Source organism: Cibotium barometz, chromosome 13 (assembly GCF_041138505.1).
Source record: "Cibotium barometz isolate CiBa-2024 chromosome 13, ASM4113850v1, whole genome shotgun sequence".
Taxonomy (NCBI): Eukaryota; Viridiplantae; Streptophyta; class Polypodiopsida; order Cyatheales; family Cibotiaceae; genus Cibotium; species Cibotium barometz.
In genome coordinates, this window is record NC_141058.1 from 44,647,643 (window position 1) to 44,666,346 (window position 18,704).

Consider the following 18,704-nt stretch of genomic DNA (forward strand, 5'->3'; position numbering starts at 1 on the left):
AAGTATGTGTGCGCGCGTGCATGTACACACACACACACACACACACACACACACACTTTTTTTTTAGTAATTCTTAAATTACAAGTGGGAAATCTAATTGCGAGGTGAAAACCCGCAAACAAAACATCATGATACAACTGAGGCCCCTATGTACGGGCTAGCGATGTGACTGCCTAGAAGTAGTCAAAGAAGGCCATGTATTGTTGGTCGTCTATTTGTTGCAAGTTTCGGCAATCATGCAGAGACTGTCTCAACAAGTGTCGGCAGTAGTCGTATTGATCAAGAGGAATGTGTCCATAATGCATCTGATTTCTATTTTGCCATATTGTCCACAGTGCCCAAAAAGTAGTCCACGCAAAGAATACGCCCAACTTGGTATATCGTTGTGGAATCTAAGCGAAAAGCCAGAATGTCTTCCCAAATTACGCTCCCGGGAATCGCATGCAAAGATGCCTTGACAATCTGTCCAAAAGGGCACAAGAGAAATCACGATACCATAGCAAATGAAGCACTGTCTCATCACATAACATGGAACGGTGACATCTTGCCATAGCGATGTGCCTCTTTTTTCCAAGAACACACACACACACACACACACACACATTTATCTACATATATACATACATACATACATACATGTGTACGTGTGTGTGCGCACGCACACAACTTCATGATTGGCAACTTGATGATCATACCCAATTGAATTTGACACTTTCATGATCTAGATGAGATACAAGAAACTTTGGACTATTTGGAAGGCTAGGAACCATGTTATGTTTCAATAGCCTTCTCTAGATGCTTATGCTTTCTTTCGTGCCAATCTTCACCAATCCCTACATGACTGCCGACAGCTGGAGGCTATTGATACCCGACAGTTTGAGGTTTTTTTCCGTTGTTTCTAGCTTTCTTCATTGGATGACTTCGCTCTGAAATACATCCTCCCCATGTGCATTGCTCCTTGGTAATAGAAAACTAGTTTTTTACTCTCTTTTTTAAAGAGCGAGAGAGAGAGAGAGAGAGAGAGAGAGAGAGAGAGAGAGAGAGTGTGTGTGTGTGTGTGTATGTGGATCAGATCGATGATAGCCAATAGGATTTGTTTTTCCAATGCTTTCAACTTCTATGACTGCCTCTTTTTTGAGGGCTTCTTACTTTGTACAATGAAGCAATAGAACATAGCTTTTTACCCCCAAAAAAAAAGTGCGCGCGCATGCGTGTGTGCGTGCGTGCGTGTGAAAATGTGTGTGTGTGTGTGTGTGTGTGTGTGCACATAAATACACACACATATGTGTGTGTGTGTGTGCGCATAAATACACACGAACTTGGAGACTGGTGAGGGAGCTCCAAGTCAAGCAAATATGGACAACAAAAAGCAAGAAGAAAGTAGTGATCACGGCTCTTCACAAGTCAACGTTCTGGAAAAGGGAAAAAAAATTTTCTTCTACAAGCCAAAGGTTGAGACGGAGCATCCAAAGAGCGTTGATGATGTGCAGAGGGTGTACCTAGTGCTTCGGCTTGAGTGTGACAAGAGGAAAGAGGAGCTCAAGCAGAGCCATGAGAGTGTGAAAGAGTCTATGATGAAGGAGAAAGAAGACATTAAAGGAGGTGAAAAGAAGACCAAAGGAGGTAAACTTAAGTGAAAAAGCGGCAGGCAAGAAGAAGGAGCAGAAGAAATCAAGCATGAAGAGGGCAAAGAGGTTGACAAGAAGGGAGTTTGATGGGGAGAGGGAGAGGAGAAGGTGAACACTGAGGAGCACCACTTATACAAGTTTTTGGTGTTGTGTCGCAAGAGACTTCCGGATGCATAAAAGAGAACCAAGCCATATCGGGTTTTTATTGAGCGTGTCACTAGTAATATCAATGACATTAAGAAAGCTCTTGGTCTAGTGGAATATGAGACATCATCAAGGGGAAGGAGGCATCAACCTAGTGCAAGGCCTATGGGGGAGGGAACATTTTGCTTGTTAGTACACAAAAAGGGCAATTAAACCCTCACACATTTGATGTATAAGCTTGAACTTCTTGAACCGAGTAAGGAGCATAAACCACAAGAAGAGCTCAACATAGAGGATGAAGAATCATACATTATCCAGGTAAGCATATGCTAAGAGTAATGATAATTAACTACTAAATCTAGCTGCTATTAATCATTAGTTTTTGATTGGAAATTGGGCCTGTTTTCTAGGTTTTTTAGAACTTTTGACTTACTATTTGGTTTTGGTTTTGCATTTTTTTTTTTTTGTGTGTGTGTACATAAATACATACAAACATACATCAATACAAACATACTTTTTTTTTGTGAAACCACTATCTAATTAATTACTCAAGGTATGGTACAAGCATAGCTGTCCATGAGGAAGGACAAGCTAGAAACGATGGAAAAACACATCTAATTGCCTAGTAGTGATCTCACCCAAGGCATAAGAGTCTTGGAGAGATTCACGCAAAGAACGTCTACAATAAGTATAGGTATCAAGTGATCGATCGATAAAGACTCACTGATTTCTATCATGCCAGAGAGTCCATAGTGCCCAGAATCTTGTCCACGCAAGTAACTATGAGTAGTTTTATAATTCATTGGAATGTCTGCCAAAAAGCCAGAATTTCTTGGAAAAAGGATGCCGAGGAAAACGAGCCTTCAAATATCCAGAAATCCTATCAAGAAGAGCACGAGAAGACGGACATTGCCAAAGCAAATGAGGTACCGTTTCGCATGCATGATAGCACCTATAACAATGTGGTGTCTCTTGGCCAGTAGTATACCCACAGGAAGTATCCCAACCAAGCATCTTCACAGAAAGACTCTATTTCAAAGGGAGTTTATTTTTCCAAATTCTATAAAGGCATGTTTTCCACCAACGCAATGGCTTAGATATCCCGCATAGCTGATTAGCATTCTCAGCTATCCATGGGGGAGGAATTATCAGCTTGTATGCTCTAGCTGCAATCAACTGATCAAATGAGATAGGCTTATAACCAAGGTATCTGTCTATCTAATTTCCAATCCATCAACCTGTTTTGTGCATTAAAATTTAAGCGGCAGGATAGGTTGTGTAGACTGCATTATCTGTAGAATCTCTTGCCATATTGGTCTGTGATGCATGCCCAAATCATATTGACGTTTTGCTTGAGGAAAGCTGAGAACCTGTCCATTTGTATCTATAACATCCTGTACATATCGATTGGTGGATAGAAAAAAAGCCTTTCAAGGTTTAAATAATGCTAGTGGTTCCTCAAAGACTCTACTCCAGTGTATACTTTCCAAAGCCAGACAGTTTCCACTGTCGGCATTCCTACCAAAACAATGCAAGTGTGAGAGGATATGTTTCCAATCTTGAATAAGCCTGGTGGAATACGGACCGCTCGGTACTTTACCACCATCAAAAAGTCCAAGAACAATGTCCCATTGTGTAGAGATCCAATTGCGACATGCCACGGTTTGCATATTTGCACATAAGGTGGTTAGCATAATTGCCCATGGCTGTTTTTGTCGCTGAAAATCAGCAATCATAGTGGCTTTTCTAGCCAACACATGATAATGTATGTTAAAAATATTCAAACCACCATGCATCTTAGGCATACAAACAAGTTCATATTTCAATAGCTTGAGCGCCTTTTTATCGATATTCCAAATCTCTTGACATGAAACTGTTAACATCTTTCTTGGTCCAAACTAAAAGCGGCAAGTAGAACTGAACATATGCCATAAGAATGGATTGAACAATCCGGAGTCGAACATGCAGAGGCCTTGTGGAACGCTTCCAATAATCCAATTTGTGATTCAATTTCTGTAAAACCTAGCACGTCTCATCCTTAAGGGAAACCAACCAGCCTATGGGATAGCCTGATCTGGCGATAAGATTTGTCTTGGCCACAATATCGCATGCCAAGAGTATGCATTTAGTATATGTATATACATAGATATGTATATGTATATGTTATATACACATAGATATACATACACACACACACACATAAATACCTATATTTACTTGCATATGTATGTATGTATAAGCACATATATATATCTTTCTATGTTTGTTTGTATATAAATGTGTGCGCGCCCAAAAATAGATGTTTTCTTTGTTATTCTCTCTACTTGTTCTTTTAGAAGTAAAAGCTGAACACAAAAGTTCTAAACAAGGTAAAGCTTTACCTAGAGGAGATGATCTTGCCGAAAAACGTAAGATATTGACCATCCTCAACTATCTGTCCTGCTTGTAGAAAGTTTAGATAAGTCCGAGGATAATGTTGCAGAAGCTTTCGTACCTGTCAGATTGCAAGAGCCAATCAGGAACCTTATGAGAGTCGGCATCAATGATGACCCACAAACTGATATTTTTATTAATCTTTAATTGCTCATTAGCTTCATTTTGATGCAGGCAATAGAAAAACGCAGTGCAAGTTCAGGGTTAAACACCAAAAGTTCATGAAAGATCACAAAAGTGAAGGTGATAACATGAGAGACACATGAACATGCTAGCGTATATTTCTAAAACCTACTCTCAAGCTCTCTAGGGCCAGCTCAGAGTGTCATCACACCAACTTGAGATTGAGGCAGGTAGGGCAGCACGGATCCCCAGAGCAGAGAGGATATGCAGACTATGCCAGGAGGAGGTTGAGAGTGAGGAACATTATGTATGCAGATGCAGAGCATATAGTGTCATTAGAGAGAGATACACCACCATCTTCAATGGACATCCCTCACTCCGCCAGATCATGGAGTCCGCAGACAAGCGCAGATTTGGCCAGTCACAGCGCCACAGAGAGACACTGCTACGGACTCATACCACAGGGAGAGGTGGGCGACAGCTCCAGCTCACTGATTTCTTCCAGAGATCTATCCCAGTGCCTATCCTGACATAGGAGGGGGTTACACTTCAGCGCGCTACGGACCTCCCAGCCAAACGGAGACCGAGAGCACCAGGCTACCAGACTCCTAGACTACATCAGAGGGAGATCACAAAATACGGGCTCGACATCAGCACCATATCCAGGAGCGGCTAGCCCACTTACACTCACACCTAGAGATCATGCTCCGAGGTATTTTTACCTCGCCATCGCCTATGTATCACATATTACACCCCCATTATGGTACTGGTTGGAGCTAGACAGATCTGCATTGCATTCTTGTATACCCTGCGCATATAGGTTGCATATTGAGCCTCTAGCAGTAGTGCTCCATCCATCACACCCCCCCACTAGCTCAGTACTTTCATAGTTTATTTCATGTTCATTTTGTCCTTTTTTTTCTAGACATCCAGAAGACATTGACAGTTGTAAATTGATTTGTCTCGTAGGTCGAGTTCGGCCTCTAGTAGACGTTACTACAGCTCTCTCTCTCTCTCACAGTTATTTCAGTTTCAGTTAGTTGTTTTTAGCTTTTCTTGCACAGACATTGTATCAGATCCACCAATTGTTGTAACCTTTTTGGTCTCATAGGTCATTTTGGCCTTTTGAAGACGTTAATATATCATTTCATTTCATTTCATTTCTCTCTCTCTCTCTCTCTCTCTCTCTCTCTCTCTCTCTCTCGTCGCTTGGGCCCCATCTCTCTCTCAAGCTCTTTGAGTCTCTAGGGCCTACTACCTAGGCTCTCCCTCCTTCTCTCTCTCCACAAGAAAAGAAAAGCATGAGGTCTCCAGTCTGAAAGTATGAAAACCAAAGGAGAGTATGGTGCATGATTTGTTTCGGGTACTAAAAAAGTAAAGGAGGGTATGATGCCAAGTCTAAAAGTATGGCCCCCAGTCTAAAAGTATGAAAAGTAAAGAAGCGTATGGAGCCATGATTTAATTCAGGTACTGAAAAAGCAAAGGAGGACTCAAGGTATGGTGCCAAGTCTGAAAGTATGGCCAAAAGTGTACAAATATCTATTTTTCAAATGTTTTTTAAAGCGGACCGTACCTCAATCGAACTTAATTTTTCAAAATTTAAAAGTCTCGTACAGGTACCGTTTTTTCGTACCTTTGTTTCCTACCTGACAACTATGCGTAACACTCACATGTGCCTCTTGTTTGTCATTAAGGATGCTGATTAGTATTTTGATTCAGGTGCTACAAAGCACATCACTTCGTGCAAGAAGTTGTTTGCTACCTTGAGAGATGCACCGTCAGGTGGTACAGTTTTGTATGCTAATAATGCATCATATGCCATTAAAGGCATCGGCAATGTGGAGTTAACATCATGTAGTGGGGACACGTATACTCTTGCAGATACTTTATATGTACCTCCAATTCGCAAGGATCTTATTTCTCTCTCAGCACTTGCAAAAGCTGGTCTCAAAATCCAATTTTCTAATCATTACTACTCCATTTATGATGGAACAAATTCTAATGCACTTATGCTATATGGGACATTGCGCAATGACCTTTACAAGCTTGACATGTATGACAGGAGTAGTGATTCTTGTGATGATGCTATAGTTGCTTCCACATCACAAGTTATCCGTGACACTGAGCTATGGCATGCTCGGTTTGGTCACGTTAATTTCCCTTCTCATGCGTTTACAACGTCAGTCTATGGACCTATTCAGCTCCCACAAAAGCATGTACGCCAGGGATGTATATTGGGAAAGATGCATCGTTAGTCCTTTCCAAAGGATGGCATTGTGCGAGCTACTCGGCCATTGCAGCTCGTACATAGTGATTCATGTGGCCCTATGAGGGCATCATCTTTTGCAGGACATCTGTACTTTATGACTTTCATTGACGATTACACTCGGTTTTGTTGGGTGTATGGTTTGAAAGCTAAATCAAATGCATTTTCAACTTTCCATCAGTTTCTCCCTAAGGCTGAAAGTGCTTGCAGCCATAAGCTCATGATATTGCATACAGATCGAGGGGGAGAATATTCGTCACATGAGTTTATAGCTTTTATGCAGTCATGTCACATGCACTCTGCACTGTAGTGCATGGTGACAAACTGGCTCATCATCATAAATGCAACATTGTAACAGTATTAGTACCATTCAGGATGATAATTGTTGAACGTCGTGACCCCATTGTAATCCTCAGTCCAAGATATGTCAGGCACGAGCTACGTAGGTCATTCCTCATCCATAGTGAGTCAGTCAGTCAATCAAGTCCCTTAACCCACTTGGAGAGAATCATTCATGCATGTAGAGTCAGTAGAAACCTTAGGGTTTGCATTAGAAAGCACTATGCATATTGCATATCATTCATCCATTGCATATAGACCATTGCAGAAGCCTTGAAATAGCATGTAGTATTTTTAGGATATTTATTAGCATTTATTTGGCATTTTTTTCATATTTTACAGCATTTAATACCTTCAACTCGCATACAACTCATCGTTTTACTTCAGCCACTTTGGTGAAGATAAAACTCAGCATTCATATTCATTTCAGCATTCATTCACAGCCTAGAAACAGTCCCAATCAGACCATACCTCAGCCTCAGATTTGCAACCTTCCCTCATTCCATTGGGAAGAGTGCATAGGCTCGAGATTGGTCATCATTGGTGCTTCTACAGCTGTGTATAGTTCAGCCCGACTCTTGGTCCTCCGAGATCTTGTGTTTGGCTTATCGTCAGTCCAAAGTCAGTCTCTTCAAAGTAATAAAGCAAATACTATTCTGGTAATGGGATAGGAGGCCCTTCACTGGGTAATTCGGGACCCCATACGGTGTACAATTTCTCTCTCTCTCTCTAAATCTCTTAAAGTTTGAAGTCATAAAAGTGGATTGCTTAACTCGCGAAACTCAGGATACAGAAGACGGTGTGAGACTTGTGTGACAGGATCCTTAATTACGAATACTTCCGCTGCATGTTACAAGTCACATGGTATTTCTCATCAATGTACTACTCCTTATACACCACAGCAGAATGGTGTGACTGAGCGTTGTAATCGTACACTTATGGAAATAGGGAGATGTATGCTTAAAAGCAAGGATTTGCCATCCAAATTTTGGCTTGAAGCGGTCATGTGTGCCAATTATGTGCTGAACCACTGTCCCCATTAAAGCATTGAAATCTATGACAGCTTATGAGGCTTGGAATGGCAGAATCCCTGTGGTCACTCATATGTGTGCTTTTGGATGTCTAACTTACATGCATGTACTAGCACAATAGCAAAGACATAAACTTGAAGCAAAGGCATTGAAATGTATTTTTGTGGGGTACAGCAATGAGAGCAAGGGATACAGGTTGCATGTACCTTCCACTAGGAGGATTATTGTGTCCACAGATCTCATCTTTGATGAATATGCATCCCAATCTATGCTTTCATGTAGGCTACAGCCATCAATTGATGCCCCAAATGTCTTTGATACATTGTTGCCATTATTTGGTAGAGGTGCTGAACCTGTTGAGCCTGCTTTGGCTCCAAATCAACCTCTCGTTGCTCCTTAAAATAAGCAAAATCAGCAGCCCAACATTCCCTCTTATTGCTAAAGATCTGCCACACTTTGATCAGGATGCCATGGGCGATGCATTGGTTGAAGAGGATGCAACCATTCATGACTCAGAGAGTTCCCCGCTGGCTCATTGACATTTTGCGTGACAACAAGTTACCTACACTTATGCCACATCGTACACGCGCTACCTCTCGACATGCATCTCATTTTGATGACACAGCCCTTGTTGCTACCACATGTAATGAGGAGCCACTTTCTCATTTTGATGCATTGGAGAATGATAATTGGGTTACAACCATGCGTTCGGAGTTGGCCTCCATTGAAAAAAATGCTACATGGGAGTTATGTGACTTGCTGCAGGCAAGCGTACTATCGGCACAAAGTGGGTGTACAAATTGAAACGCAAGCTTGATGGCTCCATTGATCATTATAAGGCTCGTTTATTCGCCAAAGGATATGCCCAGCGAGAGGGCATTGACTATGATGAGACATTTGCGCCTAATTCATGTATGACCACCATACGCACTATTGTCGTATTGGCTGCACATAAAGGTTAGAATGTGCATTAGTTGGATGTCAAAACTGCATTTTTGAATGGTGATTGGCATAAAGAGGTTTACATATCACACCCTCCTGGCTTTGTTCAGAAAGATGTTGGCTCCATTGATCACTATGAGGCTCGTTTAGTAGCCGAAGGATATACCCAACTAGAGGGCATTGACTATGATGAGACTTTTGCGCCTACTTCGCGTATGACCACCATACGCACTATTGTTGCATTGGTTGCGCATAAAGGTTAGAATGCACATCAATTGGATGTCAAAACTGCATTTTTGAATGGTGATTTGCATAAAGGGGTTTATGAATCACAGCCTCCTGGCTTTGTTCAGAAAAGTGCAGAGCATAAAGTATACAAATTGCGTAAAGCACTTTATGGCCTTAAATAGGCTCCTCGTGCTTGGTATCAGAAGATACATGCGTACTTACTCTCTCATATTTTTTAGAATAGCCCTACTAAGAGTACCCTCTATGTTCGCAAACAAGGGGATGATTTCATAATCCTGAACCTTTATGTGGATGATTTGCTAGTGATTGGCCTTGATGAGGAGCCAATTTCAGCTTTCATAGCTGAATTGCAACATGCATTTGATGTTACAGACATGAGGCTTTTGCATTCCTATTTGGATATTCAGTTTATACCAGTTGAGGGGTGTTGGGGTACGCACAGGCGGAAGCATAGACAAAACAAGAGAGAGAAGAGGGAGCAAAGGAGAGAGAGCTTCGGGACAAGATCACCTTTTATAATAGCATGAAGCTTTACAATGGCAATAGCCAGCAAGAAAGTGTTGAACTTGTGCTTGGGATTGGATTACATCAAGTGAATATGTGAGGACCCTTTTATAGTGAAGGGAGTGAGCTGGCCGACTGCTCACGACTTCTAGGAGAAATAACTAAAATACCCAATAATAGGTAAAGCCATATAGCACTGAGATGCACAAATTCTAACACCTCCTCTACAGCTCATAGTGTGCAAGAGTCCGAAGAAGATAAGTGTTACGACCCTGTGTTTTTCTGTGGACAAGATGCAGATGTGCACGGGGACATGGTGGACAGTGTGAAATGGCATCAGGTGGGAGTGAAGATGGAAGCCCATGTGTGGATAACCCCATGTGTGAAAGGGGACTAAGGAATTTTAGCTTTGAAGGTTTAAAAACCTTTAAAATCATTTATTAAGCCCTTCATTAAAGAAACGTGGCCCTTATGCTATATTTGGGGCCACGTGTGCTTTTTGGGGTAAAAGGAGGGCTACAAGGCAAAAGAGGCGCCTTTCCCTAGAGGAGGCGCATGTGCTTTTTGGAGTGGCTGCGTAGAACTGAAGGTACATGTTGGCTGCACACAGGGGAGTACATGCTGATTTGTACGACTGTACGGACAGCTGTACGGACAGGACAGAATCTGGCGCTGGACAGTTCTGCTGCAGGCGTGTACAGGCAGCGCTGGACAGAGCAGCGCATGTTCTTCTCTATGCGCAAGGGGCTGGACTGCAGGGCCTAGTCGGCTGCATGGAGGATGCACGTGGGCTGAAGCTGTGGCCCATGTTCTTCTCTCTCTCTCTCTCTCGCTTGGTGCACAGGAGGGCTAGACTGCAAGCGCTCAGGGTTGCGTGCTCTTCTCCTGAATGGAAAGGGGCTGGTTTCTCTTGATACAAAGGTGGACAGAGGTTGGTTTTCCATGAACATAGACATCATGTCGATGGCGTTCAACTGATGGAACTTTCAGCTTCTCTAAGCTTTGGTACATGACTGTTTTGGGACAGTTTACGAGCTGTTTTTGTGTGGCTGCAAATTCAGCTATGTGTGCTTGGGTTTTTGACTTCAAGTACAGGTCTTTTGGTTATGTTTCTTGGCATGGGAGTGATGCAAGCTCGCATGGCCGCGTGCTCATGGAGCAGATTGTTTTCTTCCTGCTAGAAAGGAACAGTGGGACCTACAGTATGGGAATCTCTATGTTGCCAGATGTTTCATGAGGGAACAGGTAACTAGATGTATGGGAAACAGGACATAAGTGTCAAAGGGAAACAGGCCTAAGGGTTTCATGTGGAAACAGGTTGTAGGTTTCTCGAGGAGACATGTATTTGGGTTTCTCTAGGAGATAGGTCACATGCAGGCAGAAAGTACAGGAGTGGACACATGTTTGGTATAGCCTTGCTACTGATAAGACAGGGGTCAGGGAATCCATGACAGAGATGGATAGTACCACTTGGAAGGTAGAGAGGGTTTGTACAGGTGTGTCAACTGTATTGTATGCTGTGCTGTGATGCGAGTTCTCTTTTGAGAGACAGTTTGGGAGTCTGTGTTGTGATGCAGGAGCACTGGATGTGTCAGGGTGTGATGCTGTTTATAGTGTGAGAGGCTATGGATGGTTGTGGCAGCCTTGATCATGGGAGAAAGCTTCTGTATGCAGACTCAATGTGAAGAGTCTTTCGATATGAACAATGGCTGGACTTGTTTGTGGATGCCGTGTGGAAAAGAAGCCAGATGCAGGTTCTTTGCAGGCTTCAGGAGTTCTACTGGGACGGTTGAATTACCAGCCTTATATTGTAATCAAAGCTCTTAAATTCAATTAAAGAAATACCGCAAGGGGCGCCACTGCGATTTGGGGCCAATCGGTGTCCGTGTACTTTTTGCAGGAGCACTCTAGCTCCCCCTGTTTGTTTCCCTTTTATAGGTCCTCAATGGTGTTGAAGTGTTTTATGTGCAAATGTTTGTTCCACCGCCCTTTGTTTTCTGAAGGCCGGTTTACAAGGTTCCGTTTGCCGGGACACATCGTCGACTTTCTCAAGGAGGCGAGTCCATGGTTGCTTTGGTCGGGACAATCGCCAACTTTCCTAAGGGGGTGAGCTCGTGGTTGTCTCATGAGAGTCACATCAAAAGCTTCAACATGAGGAAAGTGAAAAGGAAGTGCAGAACACAGTACAGGATTTTGTGTCTTTGCCTATATGAGGTGAAGAGCAAAAGCTGAAGATGAAGCTCAGGAGAAAAGACACCAAGGACAAGAAGTAGTCAGCCAGGAACAAGAAGCAGTTGAAGTGTTATGGTGCAAGAGATGCGTTGAAGGCTATGGCTTTCGACAGTTGGTCACTGGTGGTATCTTCATAGAGGCTTCATGGGTTCGGAAGACAGTTTCTTTCTATGTTCAGCAGTGGTGATCTACTATGCTTCATCGAGGACTTGTGCTTACCACTTGGGTGGAGTGCAAGCAGGTTTTGGGTGCCTGAGGATGTATCAGATGAGGCTCAGATGGAAGTGGAGGAACTTGACGAGGTTCTTATTCCTGAGCATATACTGGCACATTAGGTACAGGGTAAAGTTTCCGTCGCTATCCTGTGAAGTTCAAGAGCTGTTCACTGATGGATACGAAGTGGATGGAGGAGGTTCACTGATGGATGCGAAGTGGATGGAGGAGGGTGACTTAGCAGATTCACCTCAGGATTTGCAGCTTTATCTTGATGCCTTTGAGTTGGAGTCGACTCTTGTTACGGCTCATTCAGGTTCAGCAGAGCATAGGTCTGGAGCATTGCCTGATGCTCAAGAGGGGGGTAGCACCTCCGCTCCCTTGTTGTTACAGACAGGCTCAGTTGTTATCTAGGAGTCGCTTGGTGACATCTTTGTATTCACCCGAAGGTACTGAGGCTGACAGTACATCTGCTTATGGGACTTCTATGATATTGTGTACTAGTCACAGGAGATGGTGGTTGAGTATGGGTACAGTCGGCCGCACCTTGGACTAAAACTACAACTATGAATAACTCTATGGAGGACATAAGTCTTGCGAGCAGTCCTAGAGTTGGTTTGGTTCATGGAAATATGGATCGAACTCTGTTTGTGCATGTATGCATTCACTTTTTGAGGTAGAGGTATTTTTGTATTCTGGTGCCATTGGATCCTGGTACCATTGAGAATACATTGGGAAATACTCTGCATTGTGTCATGTGCTGCATGTATGTTGGTATGATACATCAAGTGCTTTATTATGTTCATGGGTGTGACTCCTGCGGGATGGCCATGAAACATATGTGGGAAAGTACTTAGTGGATGTAGTGTTTGGATGCATTGAGTGCTTTCATATGCTCATGTTTTACCTTCAGTCGTGGGTCCTGCGGGATGCCCATGGGCGTAAGGCTTGCGAGCAGCCCTTAGACTGTTACTTTGGAGTAGGTAGAGCATTTTGAGGAGCATATTGTTTGCGAATGCATATGTGTGTCATGCATATGTGTGCCATATGTAGAATGATGCATGGTTTTGTTTTTGGCTAACACAGTTAACGTGTTTCCATTTGGTTTTAGACTTTTGCTGTAGGTTCTGAAGGAACAAGCAAGAGGACAGTGTGGCTTATTGTGCAGGATGATTGTTCTATCATCCAGATGCATTGGAAGGCCATTGTTTTTGCCATATGGGGTGTCTTTGCTCATGAGATGCTTTACTGTGCCATTGAGTGCAATCGAGGACGTTTGCCATTTTTCAAGAGGGGGGTATGTTACGACCCTGTGTTTTTCTGTGGACAAGATGCAGATGTGCACGGGGACATGGTGGACAGTGTGAAATGGCATCAGGTGGGAGTGAAGATGGAAGCCCATGTGTGGATAACCCCATGTGTGAAAGGGGACTAAGGAATTTTAGCTTTGAAGGTTTAAAAACCTTTAAAATCATTTATTAAGCCCTTCATTAAAGAAACGTGGCCCTTATGCTATATTTGGGGCCACGTGTGCTTTTTGGGGTAAAAGGAGGGCTACAAGGCAAAAGAGGCGCCTTTCCCTAGAGGAGGCGCATGTGCTTTTTGGAGTGGCTGCGTAGAACTGAAGGTACATGTTGGCTGCACACAGGGGAGTACATGCTGATTTGTACGACTGTACGGACAGCTGTACGGACAGGACAGAATCTGGCGCTGGACAGTTCTGCTGCAGGCGTGTACAGGCAGCGCTGGACAGAGCAGCGCATGTTCTTCTCTATGCGCAAGGGGCTGGACTGCAGGGCCTAGTCGGCTGCATGGAGGATGCACGTGGGCTGAAGCTGTGGCCCATGTTCTTCTCTCTCTCTCTCTCTCGCTTGGTGCACAGGAGGGCTAGACTGCAAGCGCTCAGGGTTGCGTGCTCTTCTCCTGAATGGAAAGGGGCTGGTTTCTCTTGATACAAAGGTGGACAGAGGTTGGTTTTCCATGAACATAGACATCATGTCGATGGCGTTCAACTGATGGAACTTTCAGCTTCTCTAAGCTTTGGTACATGACTGTTTTGGGACAGTTTACGAGCTGTTTTTGTGTGGCTGCAAATTCAGCTATGTGTGCTTGGGTTTTTGACTTCAAGTACAGGTCTTTTGGTTATGTTTCTTGGCATGGGAGTGATGCAAGCTCGCATGGCCGCGTGCTCATGGAGCAGATTGTTTTCTTCCTGCTAGAAAGGAACAGTGGGACCTACAGTATGGGAATCTCTATGTTGCCAGATGTTTCATGAGGGAACAGGTAACTAGATGTATGGGAAACAGGACATAAGTGTCAAAGGGAAACAGGCCTAAGGGTTTCATGTGGAAACAGGTTGTAGGTTTCTCGAGGAGACATGTATTTGGGTTTCTCTAGGAGATAGGTCACATGCAGGCAGAAAGTACAGGAGTGGACACATGTTTGGTATAGCCTTGCTACTGATAAGACAGGGGTCAGGGAATCCATGACAGAGATGGATAGTACCACTTGGAAGGTAGAGAGGGTTTGTACAGGTGTGTCAACTGTATTGTATGCTGTGCTGTGATGCGAGTTCTCTTTTGAGAGACAGTTTGGGAGTCTGTGTTGTGATGCAGGAGCACTGGATGTGTCAGGGTGTGATGCTGTTTATAGTGTGAGAGGCTATGGATGGTTGTGGCAGCCTTGATCATGGGAGAAAGCTTCTGTATGCAGACTCAATGTGAAGAGTCTTTCGATATGAACAATGGCTGGACTTGTTTGTGGATGCCGTGTGGAAAAGAAGCCAGATGCAGGTTCTTTGCAGGCTTCAGGAGTTCTACTGGGACGGTTGAATTACCAGCCTTATATTGTAATCAAAGCTCTTAAATTCAATTAAAGAAATACCGCAAGGGGCGCCACTGCGATTTGGGGCCAATCGGTGTCCGTGTACTTTTTGCAGGAGCACTCTAGCTCCCCCTGTTTGTTTCCCTTTTATAGGTCCTCAATGGTGTTGAAGTGTTTTATGTGCAAATGTTTGTTCCACCGCCCTTTGTTTTCTGAAGGCCGGTTTACAATAAGCTAATGAAGATGCAACCATGGACCCTCCAATACTGCAGATACCGGAATCACCTCAGAGAGAGCACCCGCCAACCTTTTTCCTCCAAACAAAAATGCTACCACAAATAGCAAGGAACTTTGCTTGGCTCCAAATTCCCACACGCGTGCAATGAACTCCAAGAATAAGATGATGAGCTGTTGGACACACCACACCCATAATCCCCAACAGTGGACGGTGAACACATCACATCCCAAAAGCCTCGAACAATGAACTCAAAACAAATCCAGTTCATAATCTCTGCTACACCAAAGATGACTATGTCTTGCCAAATTTTTAATGCTTGAAACTACAACTCACAATTTCCATACACTACATGGCGGAAACTGCATGTATACTAGAGAAGTATACCATCTTGGTCCTCCCGAGCCGAAAGTGCCCTAGGAGCCCTAGATGTGTTACTGGAAGTATATGCATCATTGTTGTGTCATGTCTTTACCCTTCTTCTGAGATCCTTAGTCTTGTCCTTCTTCTTGGACACACAATCCTTGGACAGATGTCCTCTCTTCCCACATGAGAAGCAACGACTCCAACCTTTCTTTTGAACTGAACTAAGTGCCTGATCAGAGAATTGTTGAGAGGCACCTTCATCTTACCCTGAAAACGAGGACGGACTCTTCTTCCAAGAGAAGGGAGCTAAGATCATCAAAATCCAACTGACCTGGCACCCCAAAGCTCAAGAAACCACATCATACTCCGGGGGAAGCTTGGTGAGGATAAGTGCAGCCGACTGAGCAGAGGACAAAGTAGCACCCATTGCTAGTAACTGGCCATGGATAACCTTGGCCTTCATGAGGAACGATTGCATAGAACTGCCAACAGGAAATAATAAACCGTACAGTTGCCCTTGCAAAGTAACTGTCCTCATCGACGAATCTTGAGCAAAGAGATCCTCCGATTTGAACCATACCTGATAAGCACTAGTAAGAGTTTGCACAGCCGGTGAGACCTCCTTTGTGATGGTCCACACAAGCACTGAATGCGTCTTCGAATCACGATTCTCCCAGTCTGCAAAGAATTCGTCCTCTTGATCTTGGGTCCACCTCCTAGAGTTCTGAGAATGCTCGGGCTTCTTCTCAGTGCCCTAAACAATCTCCTACAAACCCTTGTGGATGAACCAGATCTACATATTCAACTTCCAATGGCCATAGTTGGTTCCGTCCAACTTGTCATAACTCATCATCCTTGTTCATACATGGGGGGAGCCATATCCGCAGAGCAACAAAGTACACAAATCTCAGCACTCCAAGACTCCTCTCAAGCACTCTCCAAAAAACGCGATAGATGGAAGGAGAAACAACCGCCTTCAGTAGCCAGAAACGTAGCCAATTGAGAGGGAGATACAGCCGCCTTCAAGAGCCAGAAACGCAGCCAACAGAGGAGCAGCAGAATCACAGATGAGGGCAGCCAGGATCCTAAGCGATTGATACCATGTTGGAGTATGCACAAGCGGAAGCATAGACAAAACAAGAGAGAGAAGAGGGAGCAAAGGAGAAAGCTTATGGACAAGATCACCTTTTATAATAGCATGAAGCTTTGCAATGGCAATAGCCAACAAGAAAGTGTTGAACTTGTGCTTGGGATTGGATTACATCAAGTGAATATGTGAGGCCCCGTTTATAGTGAAGGGAGTGAGCTGGCCGACTACTCACGACTTCCTGAAAATAGGAGAAATAACTAAAATACCCAATAAAAGGTAAAGCCATATAACACTGAGATGCACAAATTCTAAAAAGGGGGGCATCATGCTATCTCAGAGAAGATACATTGAGCAGCTCTTAGAACGGTTCCAAATGACAGATTGCAAACCTATTTCTACTCCTATGGAACCAGGCTTACGACTATCACTTGAGGACTCTTCCGAGCCATTCGATGTTGCCACTTATCAGCAAGCTGGGGATGCCATATTTATCTCGTCTTGATATTCAGTATGCAGTGTCACAAGGCAATGGCAAGCAGTGAAGCATGTCTTTCGTTACCTTAAAGGTACTCAGGACTTTGCATTGTTTTATAGCAATGTGTCTTCTTTATGCTTGACCGCCTACACTGATAGTGACTGGGTAGGATATTATGACACTAGGGTGTCAACCAGTGGTAACCTTTTCCTTCTTGGAAGTTCATGCATTTCATGGCTTAGCAAGAAGCCATGAAGCCGACAGTGACCACTTGTAGTTGTGAGGCTGAGTACAGGGCAACATTCGTAGCTACTATGGAGTGTGTATGGCTCCGTCGTCTATGGATAGATCTTGGTATTAGACAGTCGTCTTCTACCACCATTTTCACTAACAACCAGAGTGCATTGGCAATGGCGCGGAACCCAGTTTGTCATGCGCGAACAAAGCACATTGAGGTGCATTATCATTATGTCAGAGAGAGGCTCCATGTAAGAGAGATAGCCTTGACTTGCGTGCCTACACAGGCCAATGTGGCAAATGGGTTTACAAAGTCTCTTTCGAGAGAGAAGTTTGAAGCCTTCCGCAAAGCTTTAAACTTATTACCTCTACCGGGGTAGTCTGCCACACCCTGTACACGTTCACACCATTCACTTTAGGGGGGTTTGTTAGCCTTTGGCCTCCGAGAAGTCTTGGTGTGAACAATCTTACACACAAACACTTTTTACCCTATGCTGGGAGGGGTTTTTTCCCGTGTGAACACACTCTAGTGTGTTGGGCATATTTAAGCCTAGGCTTATTAGTACTTTGTACTTCACTTTGACATTATCATTGAGAGTACTTTCAGCATACTTCTTCTCTCTCATGTTTCTCTGTGTACGCGCTGTGTGTGTGTGTGTGTGTGTGTGTGTAAACAAATCTAAATTACTTCCTCTCAAACAATGTGATTGGCATTCTCTCCTTTGGCCTGGGCAAGTGGTGAATTCAAAAGATGCAGTCAGGCATTTGGGATATCCAATAGGATGGCATATTACTAGGAAGCAGCAGCTCAAATGGGTCTTACAAAGACTGCAACATAAATTGGATTTCTGGAAGATATCTACCTGGCCGCTTCATGTCAGGCTCAGAATAGTGCAGTCTATTGTAATGTCATATGTGCAATTTTATTTGCCATTGTTACATTGGTCCTCTCGGGATATTTCAGCCTTTATGTCACAAGCCATGGAAATACTCTGGAGAACAAAAGCGGCAGTGAAAGCATTAAGACTGATGAAGATGGAATTGTTGTGCTCCCCAAGGATGCATGGTGGTCTAAATATTCTAAATGTGCGGTATCATGTCCTTGCAAGGAAAATCACTATGCTGCATACTTTTTTCCGCCAACAACAGCCATGGACATGTATGCTTGCATCTATGTGTGTTAATATGAGGACTTCTGCTTATGGCCAATGGACTACTGATCCCTGGGAGGTTGTCATTGGGAGATTTGCAGGAAAGATACCAGGCTGCCCTTTCTCTACTGCTTTGATTTTGGACTGGAAACAGCTACTTTCAAAAGTTAAATGGGCTCCTAATAATTGCTCGGGGACAAATTCCATGAGACAGGAAAGTATT

The 18,704-nt window shown here is 43.7% G+C and overlaps 1 protein-coding gene across 5 annotated transcripts in view; it reads right to left on the reverse strand.

Annotated features, from left to right (window-relative positions):
- LOC147632723 (DEAD/DEAH box RNA helicase family protein) overlaps window positions 1-18,704 on the reverse strand; it is a 97,743-nt gene that overhangs the window by 56,485 nt on the left and 22,554 nt on the right. For all 5 annotated transcript variants that reach the window (XM_086807551.1, XM_086807553.1, XM_086807550.1 and 2 more), the window contains one exon: window positions 4,154-4,266. In XM_086807551.1, the coding sequence (XP_086663677.1) occupies window positions 4,154-4,266 (113 nt within the window). The remainder of the gene's footprint in view (window positions 1-4,153; window positions 4,267-18,704) is intronic.